This window comes from Drosophila novamexicana, unplaced genomic scaffold (genome assembly GCF_003285875.2).
Source record: "Drosophila novamexicana strain 15010-1031.04,08,12 unplaced genomic scaffold, DnovRS2.1 tig00000644-arrow-pilon, whole genome shotgun sequence".
NCBI lineage: Eukaryota > Metazoa > Arthropoda > Insecta > Diptera > Drosophilidae > Drosophila > Drosophila novamexicana.
Genome location: NW_020824814.1, coordinates 1,884,881 through 1,901,172, shown reverse-complemented (window position 1 = coordinate 1,901,172; position 16,292 = coordinate 1,884,881). Strand labels below are relative to the sequence as shown.

Sequence of the window (16,292 nt, the reverse complement as noted above, 5' to 3'; positions counted from 1 at the left end):
CGGGTAATAAATATAAACGCACAGCTACTGCCCCCCACTCGCACGCCCCCTCTCTCTCTCGCTCTCCCTCTCTCTCTCTCTCCCTCTCTGTACTAGCACATTTTGGTCAGCGCCCCCCAACCACGCCCCCATTGAACATTTTTATATAGTCTCTAGTTGCGGCACTTGGAACAACATTTCCATTCACATTTGTCGTTCGCTCGTTTTTCGTTCTCACTCATTTCGTTGCGCTCCTCACACATTTCTCGCTCTCTCTCTCTTTCTCTCTCTTTCGCTTTCTCTCTCTCTCTCTCTCTCTCTCTCTCGCTCTCTCTGTCTTCTTTCACTTTTGCTGTGGCTTGCCAAAACGCAGGACTACGTGACCGTATACGATGGATATACCACACGTGACCCCATCATTTTGAAATTTTGCGGCGGAGGTCAGGCGGTGCCCGCAGCCGTATCCAGCGGCCCGGAGCTGCTGGTCGAGTTCAGCACGTCGCCGTTTGGCACCTTTACGGGCACCTCGTCGCAGCTGCTGCCGCTCTACGGCTTCCAGCTGGAGGTGAGTAGCTCCAACTCTGTGCCAGCCGCACTTTACAACACCTCTCGTCCAGGTGGAGGTGCAATTCGTGGACATCCAGAGCCCGACGTACTCGAAGAACAAGAAGCCGTGTGAGTTTTGGATACGTGGCGCTGGACGCGGCATTCTGGAGAATCCCAAACACTCGCTGGCCCCCAACTCCACGTGCCTGTATCATTTGCAGGGCATGGGCGTCTTCAAGACCTTCGACCATTTGAGCCTGTCGCGTCGCACCAACAGTCAGTCCGGGCTGCATCAGCCGCTGTCCCGCTTCAAGGTCTGGATATCCGTGCTGAAGTTCAATCTGGATCCGGAATTTGGACAGATCGATGAGACGTCGGTGGGCGCAATTGGCGTGCTGCAAACGCAGGAGGACTGCAGCGGCATGCTGCGCATCTGGGACGGCACACTGCGCGATGCGCCCGTCTGCAAGGATCTTAACTGGTGAGTGACTGCTCCACCAACTGTTGACTGTTACCTTGCTCAGCTCTGCCTTCCTCCATTGTCACAGCGCCAGCGAGCCGAGCGGCTACAACGCGCTGGGCCATTATTCGCACAACTCGACGAATGTGATTGCGCGCTTCTGTCGCGGCACGATTCCGCGCACCTGCGATCGCTCCAACATCAATGAGACCTTTGCGCGACCCTGCACCATCTCCGAGAGCTATGTGTCCAGCAGCGATGCCATCACGCTAGAGCTGCGCAACACGGAGTCCACGGTGCTCAGGTGAGATGCCCCTGGTCAATCGTGTCATGGAAGAAATGGAAGAAACCGACTCTCTCCCTCACTCACACTCACACTCACTCTCCGTCTCTCTCTTTCTCTGCAGACCCCTCGACTTCAAGCTGAAGTACGAGTTCATTGATCTGCATCAGGATGGCCTGCCCCAGGGCGGCGGCGAGCTGGACTGCAATCGCAAGTTTGTCAGCAGCCTGATGGATCGCAAGGATCCGGCCATCTTTCGCAGCGTGCGCAACATATTCCTCTTTGGACGCGGCGGCACGCGGCATCTCAAGTGCGTCTATCGCTTTGAGGCGCTGCGCGGGGAGCGAGTGCGCATCAAGCTGCGCAAGGTGACCACCTCCAACAGGGATTGCTATTCGCGGCTGGACGAGGACATCAATCGCTCCTTCTGCTATGGCGACACCAATGTGCGCGTCGAGGTCTGTTTGCAGCTGCCCCAAAGCAAGGTTCTCTAATGCTAATGTCCACACATATCTATAACAGATCTTTGAGCGTCCGTATCCGGACTCGATTCTGCTGCATCGCGGCTGTGTCTGCAACTCCTCCAATCAGTCCCATCTGCCCATTGAGTACACCTCCACGGGACGTGACGTTGAGGTGCATTTCATAGCACAAAATATGACTACATTGGATGATCCGGACACGGCCAATTTTGAGGGCATGTTTGAGTTCGTCAAGGCGCCCACCAGCTGCAAGGACGGCAGACGCAAGTTTGGACCCAGCGGCACCATCGACATGACCTTCGGCGATGTAAGTGTTGCCCAGCTTTGTATACCCTGTAAACACTGGAAGTAGAGAGTCCTGGCTAGCCGAGGCATCAAATCACAGTTTTGGTGAACTCTTCGTAGTTGTGTCTACTTTCCATTCTTGTCCAACGCCAACAAAGAATGGGTCATCTCTTTAGACTTACCCCAATTGGGGTTCGTCTTACCAGTTTAAGCTGCTTCTGGTATAGCTTAGGGCTCGGTACAAGTACCTCACCGGGATCACATTGAGGCCTGATTGAGCCTTACGCCGCTCGAATTAGCTGATTATCCAATGCAACATTGGATAATCACCCAGGGTTACCACGAGGAGGTCTTCGAGTCGACTTGACTAATGATTTACGAATTACGCAAGTTGTGCTTGCCCTTCTACATCAGTCCATTAAACCCCGCCCCGTAAGTACAGGGTATATTGCAGTTGTGCTAATCTACCGAACGATAGATCTATTGAATCGATTTTCAGGCCAAGTATTTCGAGCATATCTCACAGATCATAAGGATTATAAATTCCTTTATAGCACACACTTTTCCAATATAATTTTTTTTCCGATTTGCAGTCCTGTTTTTTGAGCCATATTGGAAAGTATATCTCCTTATTACCCTTGCCTCCTTCCACTCATCTCTTAAGATATATTTTATCACTTTCACTTGGGCTCCTTGCAGATTGAATGCCGCTCCAGACCCTGGCTTATCGAACCCTCCAATGGCAACAAGTTTCTCTATGTGCGCCTCAAGGCCATCTTCCTGAGCAAACACAATCCGAAAAAGACCCTGAATGCGACCCATTTGGGGACCAACAGCTGGCGCTGCGAGACCAAGGCCCGTGCGGTGCTCACCACATCGGAGGGTAAGCAGCGATCTCTTGGAAAAGTCAGAAAACCCTTTCAAAGTAATTCGTTATGCCACATCCAGGTCTGACCATTGTGGCCTGTCCGCTGAGTCCCGACTCGAACGCTTACGAATTCGTGGAGATCTTCAGCTCCGGCTGGAACGAACGACCCAATTTTGCGCTGATCAATCATTCCCGTGCAATAAGCGTGGAGTTTCTGCGTCCCAGCAATGGCGATTATACCTTCAACTGGATGGAACTGGTGCCCAGACCCACGCTCAGCATAGCTGGTGAGTATCCAGCCCAACTTCTTAATATATAAATCTAAATCCAATATCTTTAACATTCACAGAGGATTGTCAATTCAAGTGCGCGGAGCTGGGCGCCTGTGTGAATGCGAGCGTCTGGTGCGATGGCGTCATCCATTGTCCCTCCGGCGACGATGAGGCCTTCCTCCAGTGCTCCGCTCTGATGAAACTGCCCGCCGAAATACTCGCCACGCTCTGTCTGATCTTTGTGCTCTCGTGTTGTGCTTTCGCCGCCTTTGCTTACAAGTTAGTAACTGAAGAACGACTCTCCGTAGCCATAATATATATATATATATATACATATTCTTGATCAGCAACAACAACTCAGTCTGTCTGTCGGTTTATATGCCAAGTAGAGTCTCAGGCTTAAAGCTGATAAGACTTCGTCTTTTGTTGCAGAAAATCGACATAATAAGAGAAATATTCTTAATATTTAAAAATTGTTGCAACCCTCCTGCACTAGATCTCTGGGAGATCTCTCTCTAGCAAGATCTCAAGCTTGGGACTTACAATATTGAATATATGCCCAATATAAGGTCAAAATTTCATCAACATCGAACTACTTTATCATAAAATTTGAACAGTTGTTCGATAATAAAGTATTTGTATGATAACTATTGCAATTTTCGTTGTAAGCCAAGCAAATGATTCAGTTAAAAGCTTAAAACTGATCCTAACCTCAACGAACTACTATATCATAAAGGTGAAAATTAAAATTATATGAAATGATGATATTAACGTAACAGACAGGCAGACAGACTTGCAGACAGAAGGACAGACTGGTAGACAGAGAGACAGACGGATTGACTGACTGACAGACTGACAGACGGATAGACTGACTGACAAACTGACATACAGACAGATAGACTGATAGACTGACAAACAGACAGACTGACAGTCAAACTTGCAGACAGACGGACAGACTGGTAGACAGAGAGACAGACAGACAGACAGACAGACAGATGACTGACTGACAGACTGACTGACAGACTGACAGGCGGACAGATAGACTGACAAGCAGGCAGTCATACAGACAGGCAGTCTTACAGACCGACAGACAGACAGACAAAAAGAGAGACAGACAGACCGTCAGACAGTTTAACATACAGACAGACAAACAGGAAGAGAGTAATATATATATATATATTTATCATATAAACTTATGCACACCTATTTCAACTTCGGCACACCGAAGACAACTACTCTCTATTCACACAATTCTCTGTCTATTTCTTAGAAAAATCAAACGCAAATTGCGCGGCTCATCGGTGCTGCAGACGCGTCTCAAGTCGCTCAGCTCGATGGATACGGCGGTGCTGGATGAAAAGGAGGTGATTTGCTGACAAAGCGACAATTCTGTGCGTTACGTTGAGATCGATCGTGTGACCACGGTCTGATTCGGTCGACGGCCACTAACGTGCAGAATTGTGCCACGGAACTGAAATCGATACTAAAAAAAAATATACAGAAATCCAAAAAACTGAACTCGATGCGAAACGCGATCAAAAGGCAAAAAAAAACAAATCAAAAAACCAAAAAACAAAAACAAACTCAATACCGAAATCAAAAGTCGTTCACACCTGTTTTTAAAATGCATTTAAATCAAAAAGAAAAACCAAAAATACCAAGAGAAAAATTTTATTTCGTATTTAAACTCGGTTTTATACAGTTTATATATAAATATAGAAATCTGGCTAAGAGACTCGACGCACACGAGCTGTTTTATAAGCAATTTTTCTAGGCCTAACTTGAAAATTTCATTTTCCCATGCAATTTGTGCTCAGTTGTTGTTGAATACGTGTGCATACTTTTTCCACACACTGTACATACAATACGCGAATGTCACGTAGCATTTAGTGGGGGGGTAAAAACTTCCGCTACGTTTTTTTTACAAACTTAACCAAATTACCAAAAACTCATAGACCTATGTAGATACAACTGTTTCCTAATAGCCTCTAAGTAAACGACATACTAGCCAAAAGGAAAACAAAAAAAAAACAAGGTGCATAAAAACCTTTGGAAAAAAAGCAAATAACTCTGGGCGGGGCTACGCAGCCCCATCTGAGTACTCGTAGTAATTATTTCTTCTGGTAAGTCCATGTCGGGCCGACCACAGCATTTATTATGCGACGCACAAATAAACCAAAAAGTGACTAATTGAAAAAGAGAAATATGGTAAACAAAATAATCCAAATAGAACTTAAGAACTTTGACAATTTAAGATTTGACTAAACCTAGTTAAATAGTCGCCAGATCGTTCAGATCAAGCGATATGTCAATATCATATGACTGCAAAACCAAGCGACATTTTTGAGCGGTTCACGGTTCGAATCCGCGACCACACTTAGCCCCATGAACCTAGGTCTAGCTGTGAGCCTTGGTTCTCAATTATTAGAGCAACAATTTATTATATTATGTTTTAGTATATTAGCCGAAGTGAAACACTTTTCGAATTCTGAGTATATCAAAACCGAGAGAGAAAAGTATTTTTCAAAATAATGAAGAATTTTCTAAAAAAAAAATACATTTTCACGTTTCCTTTTTAAAGCAAATTCTGTTCAAATTGCGATTCATGTTAAATGAAAAGTCGAGTTTAAACCAGGTTTGAACCGGTTCGATGGTTAAAACCCTTTGCAGCCCTAGTTCAATATAAGCTAGAAACTAGTTGAAAATTCGTTAGTCGTTTCATAGACGTAGCCAATCATGCATTATATATCACCATAATAAGCATATGCTGAGCCAAATGCAGTTCAGATCGAATATATACATACATATATGTTAAGTCTTAAAGTCACGCCCCAAGTCACGCTCATTGTTGTTCTCGTTGTTGTTGTTCGTCTCCAAAACAAATGTGCACCGTTTCGCTCTCATAGCTCACAAATTCACATTTAGCGCCTGCCTAAACCCACACACGCACACACGCACACACACATCCTGCAAGAAAAACAATAGAACAAATATCGTTTTACTTTTCTGCATGGTAATATGTTGGCTCTGGGCTCTGTGTGGCAGCTAACTAAAATTCGATAATTCTCTATTTTATATGCTTTCTGCTGAATAATCGTTTGATTTGGTATCGAAGAGAACGGCTGAGACCAAGGCCTAAAGCTTGGCAGCAACAACAAATGCGCAACTGGGCTGGCGGCAGACAGACAGACACAGAGAAAAAGAGACAGAGAGAGAGGGGAAGAGAGAGAGAGAGAGAGAGAGAGAGACAGGGCGAAAGATCAGAGTGAGAGAGTGAGAGCAAGAGAAGTCAGAGATCGAACAGGGCCTCACTCCACGATCTTAAATGCAATTAATACCAACAACTCAACTTAAAAGTATTGTAAATATTTAAGCGACAACGTCAACAAATAGAAAACTGTATAACAATTTTACACAACGCGTTTTATTTATCATATAACATAGTTCAACATTTATCAACATAACTGAAACAGTTGCCTATGTTACGAAACTCTCGAAAATAGTGAAACAAGTTTTGATGTTCAAATCAAACGCAGACAATAAACAAAAAACAAATCACAAAAACATATTTCATTTGAAAAGATTTCGAGCTACTAGTAGAGAATACTTCATACATACATATACACATATATATATCAGCGATTCTTGGAGATCGGAAGCGTCGGATTATATATACATATACCCAAAAACAATTTAAGGAAAGTACTTAATAAATTCAATTCAATTCAATTAAATTCAATTGAGTTTATAAACAATTAGGCAAATACAATTAAATATATATAAACATATATATACACACACACACACACATATATATATATATATATATGTGTGTGCGCCGATCTCATTTGAATGGACTGAGGCAAAGATGTGCTGGCGAATAGCCAGAGGCCCGGACGAGCGTCAAAAATTGCAAAGACCACATAAGGTTCGATTTTTAAAATTAAAACTAGTTTAAAATAAAATAAAATTAAAAACCAAAACAAAGATAAACCCGTAACTAAACAAAAACGTAAACTAAATTAAAATGTTGTAAAAAACAAAACAAAAAACAAAACCGAAAATCATATCAGATTCTAAAATGATATTAAAATTAAATGGAAAAACGTAAACTCAATAAATGAACATTTAAATTCAAATCAAATCTGTTCACGGCTTACTGCTTTATATATATATATATATTCCCAGTTCCGGATCTAGCCCAGTTGGCTTTCCATCCTGGGATTCGGAGCAGCCGCCGGGCTGGCGTGTCGCTGGCGATGCTTGTAAAGCGAGCTGGGATCTCGCGTGGAGAACTTGCAATGCTCGCACTTTAGCGGCTTTTCGCCCGTGTGCTGGCGCATATGTATCTGCGGGGGATTGGTGAAAATTACTTAAAATAACCACATTAAATGTACATAGATTAGAACAACTATAATACGCCTTGCCCGGGGTTCAAGTTTTCTACATTCAATTCAGTTCCAATCAGAATCATTTTCAAAAAACATGAACTAGTTTGAACTAGGAATATTTGAGTTTATCTTTTTTAAATGAATCTTGGCCCAAATAAGATTGAGTTGCCAAATTGATCTAGAGGCCAAACCATGAATGAAGACCCAACCCTCGTGAAAATCGGTTGAGTTTTGACCAATTAGTGGGAAATTTTGTAGGAAGCCATATAAGTATAATATATATATCTGTGTGCATGCATGTATGTATGTACATGCATACATATGTACATACATACATATGTAAATGCATACATATGTACATAGATACATAAGTACATGCATACATATGTACATAAATACATATGTACATATATGTAGTACATACATACATTGTACATATATGTACATATATACAATGCATATATACATATACATATATGTACATATATAAATGTATGTATGTACATATCTGTGTATATATGTATGTACATATCTATGTACATATTTTATACATATCTATGTACATATATGCAATGCATGTATGTACTACATACATATGTGTGTCTGTATTTACAATGTATGTATGCAAATATGTATGTATGTATCTAGCTATGCATGTATGTCCGTCTGATGTATGTAGATATGCATGTACGTATGTACATATGTATGTATGTATGCATGCATACATCCAGGTTTGCATATATGCAAAACAATCATGCATACACATATGTAATACACATATGTAGGCAAACGTTTCATACTTGCGGGTGGAATTTCTCGAATCCCCGTCTCAAAATGCACCTTCATCACATAAGGCAACTACAGTGCACATTTCAGCTTCCTAGCTCAGCAATCAGTCAATCAGTCATGCAGTCAATCAATCAGTCAGTCAGTCAGTCAGTCTGTCAGGCACTTTTATATATAGAGATAGATGTGATGTCTTACTATTAGGCTAGCCTTGCGCGCTGTCTTCTTGCCGCAGACATTGCAAATGAAAGGTTTTATCTTGTTGTGCACGGTCTTCACGTGCTTGGAGAGCGTTTTGCCATTGACAAATTTGCGTTGACAAATCTCGCATGTTTTCTCCGCATAATATTTGTTCTTCTTAGCTGTGGCGGCCGCCTGTGGCTGCGATGCTTGCGATGCTGTCGCCTCGCTCCGCTGTTGCTGCTGCTGCTGCTGCTGTTCCTCCTGCTGCTGCTGCTGCTTCTGGGCACGCCGACGCAGCAGCAGCTCGCGGCGCATGACCCTGGCGCGCCATTTCCTGTGCACACGCATGTGCCGCCAGACGAGCGCCGAGATGGGCGACTTGTAGTCGCAGCCGAGTGCGGGACATTGCAGCAGATCCACATCCAAGTGATGCACCTTCCACAGATGTAGGGAGCAGCGGCGCCAGTTGGGCATATCTGCACCGCACTCGCTGCAACTGAAGCCGGCGTCCTTGTGGCACTTGCCGTGCATTGCCAGCTTTTGAATGTCCTCAAACTTGTAGATGCAGGCGCTGCTGGCATCGCAACTTTGTTGGGATAACACAGTTAAAACTTTGGAAAATTCTTTTTTAAAGTCATAAACTGCTTACTGCAATTGCTGATTTGCATGCAACACCACCCGAAAGTCTCTAAACGGCAGTGGCTGCAGCTCGGCAGGTGGTGGCGGCGCCAGGGACTCTTCATTTTGATCCTGGGACTCCGTGTTTTTGGCATTTTGCTTTGGCAACGCGCCTTGCCTGGACGTTGGTGTTATTGGCTCACACTTGTGGTATAGCATCATGTGGCCACGCAGATCCTCCAGTAAATCATATTGCCGCAGGCACAAACTACACACATACACAATACGCGGAGGCAGCTCCATGGCAAACAATAAAAAATTCTTCAAAACTTATTTCAATTGAGCGGCTCGACAGATAATTATCAGCTGTTTAGTTAACAGTAACGGTAGTAACTTAACATTCTGCTGAAATGTTAATAACGTGGTGCATAGCTTGTACTGCTAACATTTGGATTAAACAGTTGCATTGGAAAGAGACAGATTTTTCCTTAGGCACGTATTGAAGGCCCTTAATAACAGGGCTGCTTTAAATGTTACATTGACAGGGGATAACAGTACCTAACAAGTTCAACTATTTGAAAATCGCCAAAAGAGCTGCTGCAAAAATAAAAAGTATCGCACATCACAAGAAAATAAGCAATAATTAAGGCGTTAAGCCTTGCCACCTTTTTGCAATACTGCCTGCAGCCAGCCAGTCGGAGTGCTGGTATTTAAATGCTCTCAGCTTACGGTCACACTGTCAACAGGAAAAACGCGAACGCGTATCAAAAAAATAATTTTATAATTTTATTTAATTTATTAGTTCTTAGCGATAAATCAGCAGAACGCTAGAGTCTCGGACTTCATAGGCATAACAAATATGGGCAGTGCGCTGGAAAACTATGTGAATCAGGTGCGCACACTAAGCGCAGCGGGTAAGTGTTCCAGGCGCCGGGCAAACAAAACGAATAAATTCGCACGGAATTTGTTTTTGTTTGACTATTATTTATTGTTTAATGCAGGCAGCTACCGGGAGCTGGCCGATGAGTTGCCCGAATCGCTGTCGCTGCTGGTGCGCAACTGGAGCATATTGGACAATGTGCTCGAAACGCTAGACATGCAACAGCACACGCTGGGCGTGCTCTATGTGCTGCTCGGCAAACTGCACAGCGCGGCGACCGCCAATCCGGAGCCGGTACAAATCATCCAATTGATGCGCGAATTTGTGCAGCGCAGCAATGTGGAGCAGCTACGCTTTGCCGTCTGTCCCTGTAAGTGTAGCATGGACATTTATTTCCCTGCTTTGCCAGTTTGTCAATTTGTCTCTTATTCTGCTGCATGAACAGTTTACGAGACTTGTCATTTGTTTACGGACTTTCTGGTGCAGAAGAACCTTAGCATTTTGGGCATTAAGGTGCTGTCGCGTGCCATTGAGCAAATTAGACAAATGGATACACAGCTAACGCCCATACACGCCGATCTCTGCCAGCTGAGCCTTAAGGCAAAAAACTTTAATCTGATACTGCCCTATCTGGATACGGACATAACAGACATCTCCACCGTTGCCGCCGAGTGCAAAAATCAGCAACAACAGCAGCCGCAGCATACGCTGGTACGACATTGTTTCGTATCGTTAATCCTGATCCATTCACATGCTCATCTCGTTTGCTTCTCTTCGCAGGATGCCAACAACGATGCCAAGTACTTTTTGTTGTACTATTATTATGGCGGCATGATCTATACGGCAATCAAGAACTATGAGCGCGCCTTGTATTTCTTTGAGGTGTGCATCACCACGCCCGCCATGGCCATGTCGCACATCATGCTGGAGGCATACAAAAAGTTTCTCATGGTTTCACTGATTGTCGAGGGCAAGGTGCGACAATCTGACAATTTAAAGAGCTGCTCCATCAACTAATTTCTTGATTCCCGTGCAGATATCGTATATACCAAAGAACGCACAGGTCATTGGGCGTTTTATGAAGCCGCTGGCCAACTATTATCATGATCTGGTCAATGTGTATGAGAACTCGTCGAGCGAGGAGCTGCGCATTATTATACTCAAATACAGTGAAGCATTTACGCGTGATAACAACATGGGCCTGGCCAAGCAGGTGGCGACGTCCCTCTACAAACGTAACATACAGCGTCTGACGAAAACCTTTCTCACGCTCTCCCTGAGCGACGTAGCCAGCCGTGTCCAGCTGCCCAGTGCCGTTGAAGCGGAGCGCTATATATTGAACATGGTTTGTTTGCGGCTATATTTTAAATTCTCTTAATTATTCTAAACTTAATGCTTTGCAAACAGATCAAGTCGGGCGAAATCTTTGCGAGCATCAATCAGAAAGATGGCATGGTGCTGTTCAAGGATGATCCAGAGCAATACAATTTGCCGGACATGTTTCTAAATGTGCAAACGAATATAACGCAGGTGCTCGATTTGGTGAAACAAATCAACAAAATGGAAGAGGAGATCATATTGAATCCCATGGTAATAACCAAATCAAATATATGTTCTAAATGAATTTCTAAACAATTTCTGTTCCAACTAATGCAGTATGTGAAAAAGGCGCTGGGCAGTCAGGACGAGGACTTGGCGTCACAGCACCCCAAGACCTACTCGGGGTAAGAATCAAAGCAAGCAAGCAAACAAAAACCCAAACAAATCAAGAAACAAGCAACCAATCAACCAATTCAATTCCATTGACAGCGATCCCACGGATTGATATGCCAGCACACAAAAAGCAAAACGAGCAGCCGCAGCAGCCGACTCTAAAGAAAAGCGTGCACTGGGCCACAAACTGCTATGGAGGAAAAAGAAAGAAAGAAAGAAAGAAATTATAGATGAAACACGCTATTTTAAATAAAACCTATGTATAAATCAATGACTAACGGGGCATTTTAATCAATGCCTTCAATTATTATTGATGACATGCCATGCCCACAGATAACCAAGGCGCAATCATCATGATAACGAGGCTTTACGGCGATCATGCGATACAGAAATTGCTTTGCACTTGGCCAGGGCTTCACTTGGTCTAAAATTACCCATTTGTATTTAACAATTTGTTTTTTATTTGTATTTACAATATCAATGTCGGACATAAGACGTTTTAACTAACCCACAACAATATGGGCTATACGCTATGGCTAATTAAATGACTAGACTGTCTGACACAAACCCGCCCCGTCATCTGGAATATATATATATATGTGTATAAGTACTAGTTTATGGCTAGGCTAAAATGCTATTATTTTTATAAACAGTGGCTTTATGTACAATGTTGCAGCTGCTCTGAACCACAAGCCACAGCAGCGTTGTTGTTGTCGCTTTCGCTGTTGCTGTTGAGATTCTTGCCAAGCAGCGTTGTTGTTGTTGCTCCAGCTAACCGGTTTTCATCACATCCACTTCCAGCATAGCTGTCTTCAGCGAGCTGCTCGACACGCCCACACCAACATCAGCGCCCATGCCGCGATAGAGCTTATGGACCACATTGAATAGTATAAAGCAGACAATCAGCACCAGCAGCGACATAAATACGTAGGCCAGCACCAGAGGTGTATCCGATATGGGATCCAGCATTATGTTTTTGTAACAGTTTCAATAAGTTGTACTTGTTATAATTGTATTGTTGTATTGTTTTCTGTTCAATTCGGAGACAGCCGAAGCAGAGACAGAAAGAGTATGTGAGAGTGCGTCGAACCGAAACAGAACTGAAGTGAAACGCGTATGCTAATTAAATGTCCCACACAAATACATACATATATATATATATGTATATGTATATGTATGTGTATATATATCTAGATGGCGACTTTCCGTACCGTATGCATTGACACCTGTGCCTGAACTGAGGCCAGACACTGGCGTGCCGCGACTCGACTTCAAATAGAACTTTGTTGTTACGTATACGCCGCGTAGCCCTCGTTCGCTCTATGATAAGCATTCTGTTGAAACTCGTTTATTGGCTTCTCCAATATGAGAGGCCAGGCCGCCTGCCACATTAACCAGGGTCAGGTCGAAGTGGTTTGCATCCAAGCACACGACTCTGTGCACATTGTATTATAAAAATATTGAAAATATATATATAGTTGAGAGCAGAGTGCTCGAAGTGCAGATACTCTATGCCCAGGTCCAAAATCGAATAGTTGTTTTAATTAAGTCTATGCAAATGTGCTGAGTCAGCTCGAATACGAGAGATACTCTCTTTACTGGTCCAAAGTGCCCCCGATCTGGCGGAAAGTATATATATATATATATATATATGCACAAATTTCAATTTGTAAATGCAGCACGAGTATTTATAGAAAAAGCTATTTAAAATTCGGCATACGACGATTCGGATGACGAAAAATATGTATAAGTGCAGTACCATAATTAAAACCACAAGAAAAAATAACAGCTACGCGGGGGATGTCGAAGCTTAGATACCCTAACATTTGAGGAGCTGTATATATATATATCATGTGATATACATATATAATATGTATATATCGTATATTATATATATAAATATCGTATAATACAATACAATCTATATATATCATATATATTTCTATATAGTTCGATTTTGAGAAGATTTAGGACAATTGTTAGAAGCATATAAAGCCAAGTTGTGTCGAGATATATCATAAAAACAATTTTTATGTACGAACATAATATAGTCTATCCTAAAGTTGACACGATGCGAACGTAGTCTTCCAACTTTATAAATCTCAAGGGTTTTAAGCAACTGGAAATCAAATTATATATCTGCAAGCTCTTCCAATCGTCGAGTTCCATCAGAGAGATCATCTAAACAGCTGATGCTGATCAAAGATATATACGTATATAATTAAGAGTAAACCTATTGATAAAGCCCATTATTACCCAACATCATAATACCCCATTTGCGGCTCTACGCTAGCTACAGGGTATGCGTATAGCGAACATTCATTGAATGCCAAACATATTCATTGATTCAGCCAATCAAGCAATTAAATCTACGTCGCTTTTGTTTCTGCTTTATTAAATGAGCAGAGTATAAAAATGCCAACTGACAAAAAAATTGGAATAGCGTCGAACAAAATTAGCGGCTTGTGCCGAACTAATTGCCCGACGGGCGGGGGAGTCGTCGTCGTCGTCGTCGCCAACGTGATTCGACCAAATGCTCGACTCTTATCTGGGCGACTGATAAAAATGTTTAGTAAATTAGATAAGGCATGGAATTTTTGTCCGAGTTGTGCCTATAAAATGTAACGTACGATTGTCATGCAGGAATTTTTCTTTTAATGTTTCCCAGTTAATAGAAAATGTATTTTCTAAAAAAAAATTACGAGAGCAGGGCACATTTTCTTGTGCACACAAAAAGCGAGACGCTGAATCGAACCACCGAAGACAAGACGCTGGCTCGAACCACTGTAAAAACGATTGCCGCCTCTGGACTTTGCGTTAACAATTGAACCTGTTTAACGGGTGGCAAGACCAGAAGCCATGCCTGGAATATTTTTTTTCATTTACAACAACACACAATATATAGAGAAAACGAGTTCTACAAAAATAAAGTCCCAATTATAAGTACATGCGAACCACTGTGCAGCTCCGACTGTCTGTTTCTCTTCCCCTCTCTCTCTCTCACTCTCACTCTCTCGTTAGTCGCCTTTATCTGGGCGTGGGGCAAGCGGACGCATTGTCCGAGCAGCGTGCCTCCATGACATCCTTGATGACATCGTCCAGCACAAGCCGCATATTCTTGCGCTCATTGCAGCGCAACAGCACCTTGAGCCGCGGCACACTGGCCAGATCATCGTAATACTTGAGCACACGGACATTGCTCACGGCCTGGGCGTCCATCATGGTGCACTTGGTCTCGCTGTCGCTGCAATTGCACAAGCAGCTGATCGCCCGTTGGTTCGGATCCGAGTAGATGTCCAGCGCGACGCTGATCAGAAAGCACGGCTCCAGGGTCAACGTGATGCGCACTGCGTGGCAGCCAATTGAGCGACGCCTGAACTGGTATATATATATACAGCTACTTACCCAACGGCGACTCGAAGATTGTTGAACGATTCTGTATCCACACGGAGCGCGAGCTCAACTGATTGCCAACATGTTCCAGGCGCGAGAAGTCACGGGAATGTTCACGTAATGCCACCGAGGATCGGGAGCCAGGCGCTGCCGGCAACGGCAGATTATCATAGATGGATATATAGATCTTATGGCTGACATAGGCCACGATGAAGAACAGTATGATCAGTATGAGCAGGAACACAATGTAGGTGAATAGTGTGGGTAACCAAATGATGGCGTCCAGCAACATTAGAACAGAGGGCTGCTTGGGTTCTCGTTACAACAAATATTTAAGTGAAATCTGTATACCCTTGAATAGGGTATCATACTTTTGTCACGAGACGTTCGAACCCTAGTTAGTGTATGTAATCCTCACCAGAAACAACAGTCTGTAGTCGGTATAAGCATGTTCCATGCAACCTGCTCTTCTCTGTTATAGAGCTTTCATCAGGCTCATAGAAATCTCATAGGATTGATTTGTCAAAAATGAAGTTGCCGCACAAAAAGCCACATTTTTCTCATGATCTCTCTGTACCAACGTTAGCCTATACAAGTCTCGGCCTGCTACTAAGATGTGAACAAAATCTTAAGCTATGTATACAATTTCGAATAGGATATAAAGCCTTTCAATAAAGGCATTTCAAGATTATTTACATTTCGATTATATGATATAGGGGAAAAAAAGGGGGCTGTTTACAAAAGGGGCAAACCCTCACGTACAATCCCCTTGAATATCGCATTGTTTTTGCAACATCTATGTAAATGTATTTATTACTGCTTTTTGTTTTAGCTCGTTTGTTGTTAGCTTTCTTTTTTTTTTGTTTTGTTTTTGTTTGTTTTTTTCTCTTTATAGTACATACGATTTTACATTGATAATATTTTTTATTTGAAATTGTATGCGCTCTCTCGCTTTCGCTTAAGCGTAACACGTAACGGCTCTCAAATTGCAATTTCATAGCATTTAGCTTTTGTTAGCTCGCTTCGCACTCTTTAGTCTAACCCGCCGGCGGGTATACTCGCACGCGCTCTCTGCGCGGGGGCGTGGCTTGCACACTGCGCAAACCGTCTAAAAACAAACGAATCCCTAGCGCTTGAGCCAGCTGCAGCTGTG

The 16,292-nt window shown here is 43.1% G+C and overlaps 5 protein-coding genes across 6 annotated transcripts in view; 2 read left to right on the top strand and 3 right to left on the bottom strand.

The window, feature by feature from the left end:
* Positions 1 to 6,379, top strand: part of LOC115762707 — a 49,893-nt gene extending 43,514 nt beyond the window's left edge. For both annotated transcript variants that reach the window (XM_030705030.1, XM_030705031.1), the window contains exons 11-20: positions 353 to 544; positions 597 to 1,006; positions 1,074 to 1,289; positions 1,393 to 1,726; positions 1,791 to 2,057; positions 2,735 to 2,918; positions 2,984 to 3,190; positions 3,253 to 3,454; positions 4,446 to 4,539; positions 6,291 to 6,379. In XM_030705030.1, coding sequence (XP_030560890.1) covers positions 353 to 544; positions 597 to 1,006; positions 1,074 to 1,289; positions 1,393 to 1,726; positions 1,791 to 2,057; positions 2,735 to 2,918; positions 2,984 to 3,190; positions 3,253 to 3,454; positions 4,446 to 4,539; positions 6,291 to 6,314 — 2,130 coding nt within the window. In that variant the 3' untranslated portion in view covers positions 6,315 to 6,379. The remainder of the gene's footprint in view (positions 1 to 352; positions 545 to 596; positions 1,007 to 1,073; positions 1,290 to 1,392; positions 1,727 to 1,790; positions 2,058 to 2,734; positions 2,919 to 2,983; positions 3,191 to 3,252; positions 3,455 to 4,445; positions 4,540 to 6,290) is intronic.
* Positions 6,380 to 7,303: 924 nt separating this feature from the next.
* LOC115762693 (zinc finger protein 879) lies at positions 7,304 to 9,551 on the bottom strand. Its single transcript, XM_030705015.1, has 3 exons — positions 9,185 to 9,551; positions 8,551 to 9,121; positions 7,304 to 7,524 (listed from the first exon to the last, which is right to left on the bottom strand). The coding sequence occupies exons 1-3, from the start codon at positions 9,454 to 9,456 to the stop codon at positions 7,372 to 7,374; spliced, it is 996 nt and encodes a 331-aa protein (XP_030560875.1). The 5' UTR covers positions 9,457 to 9,551; the 3' UTR covers positions 7,304 to 7,371.
* A 317-nt stretch (positions 9,552 to 9,868) lies between these two features.
* Positions 9,869 to 12,313, top strand: LOC115762729 (COP9 signalosome complex subunit 3). Its single transcript, XM_030705063.1, has 8 exons — positions 9,869 to 10,067; positions 10,155 to 10,403; positions 10,479 to 10,744; positions 10,814 to 11,008; positions 11,070 to 11,378; positions 11,441 to 11,623; positions 11,690 to 11,757; positions 11,843 to 12,313. Exons 1-8 carry the CDS (start codon positions 10,013 to 10,015, stop codon positions 11,856 to 11,858), a joined length of 1,341 nt encoding a protein of 446 aa, XP_030560923.1. The 5' UTR covers positions 9,869 to 10,012; the 3' UTR covers positions 11,859 to 12,313.
* LOC115762730 lies at positions 11,909 to 12,966 on the bottom strand. The gene has a single exon (XM_030705064.1). It carries the CDS (start codon positions 12,713 to 12,715, stop codon positions 12,518 to 12,520), a length of 198 nt encoding a protein of 65 aa, XP_030560924.1. The 5' UTR covers positions 12,716 to 12,966; the 3' UTR covers positions 11,909 to 12,517.
* A 1,385-nt stretch (positions 12,967 to 14,351) lies between these two features.
* LOC115762811 lies at positions 14,352 to 15,469 on the bottom strand. The gene is made up of 2 exons (XM_030705169.1): positions 15,152 to 15,469; positions 14,352 to 15,093 (listed from the first exon to the last, which is right to left on the bottom strand). Exons 1-2 carry the CDS (start codon positions 15,429 to 15,431, stop codon positions 14,774 to 14,776), a joined length of 600 nt encoding a protein of 199 aa, XP_030561029.1. The 5' UTR covers positions 15,432 to 15,469; the 3' UTR covers positions 14,352 to 14,773.
* Between the last annotated feature and the right edge of the window lie 823 nt (positions 15,470 to 16,292).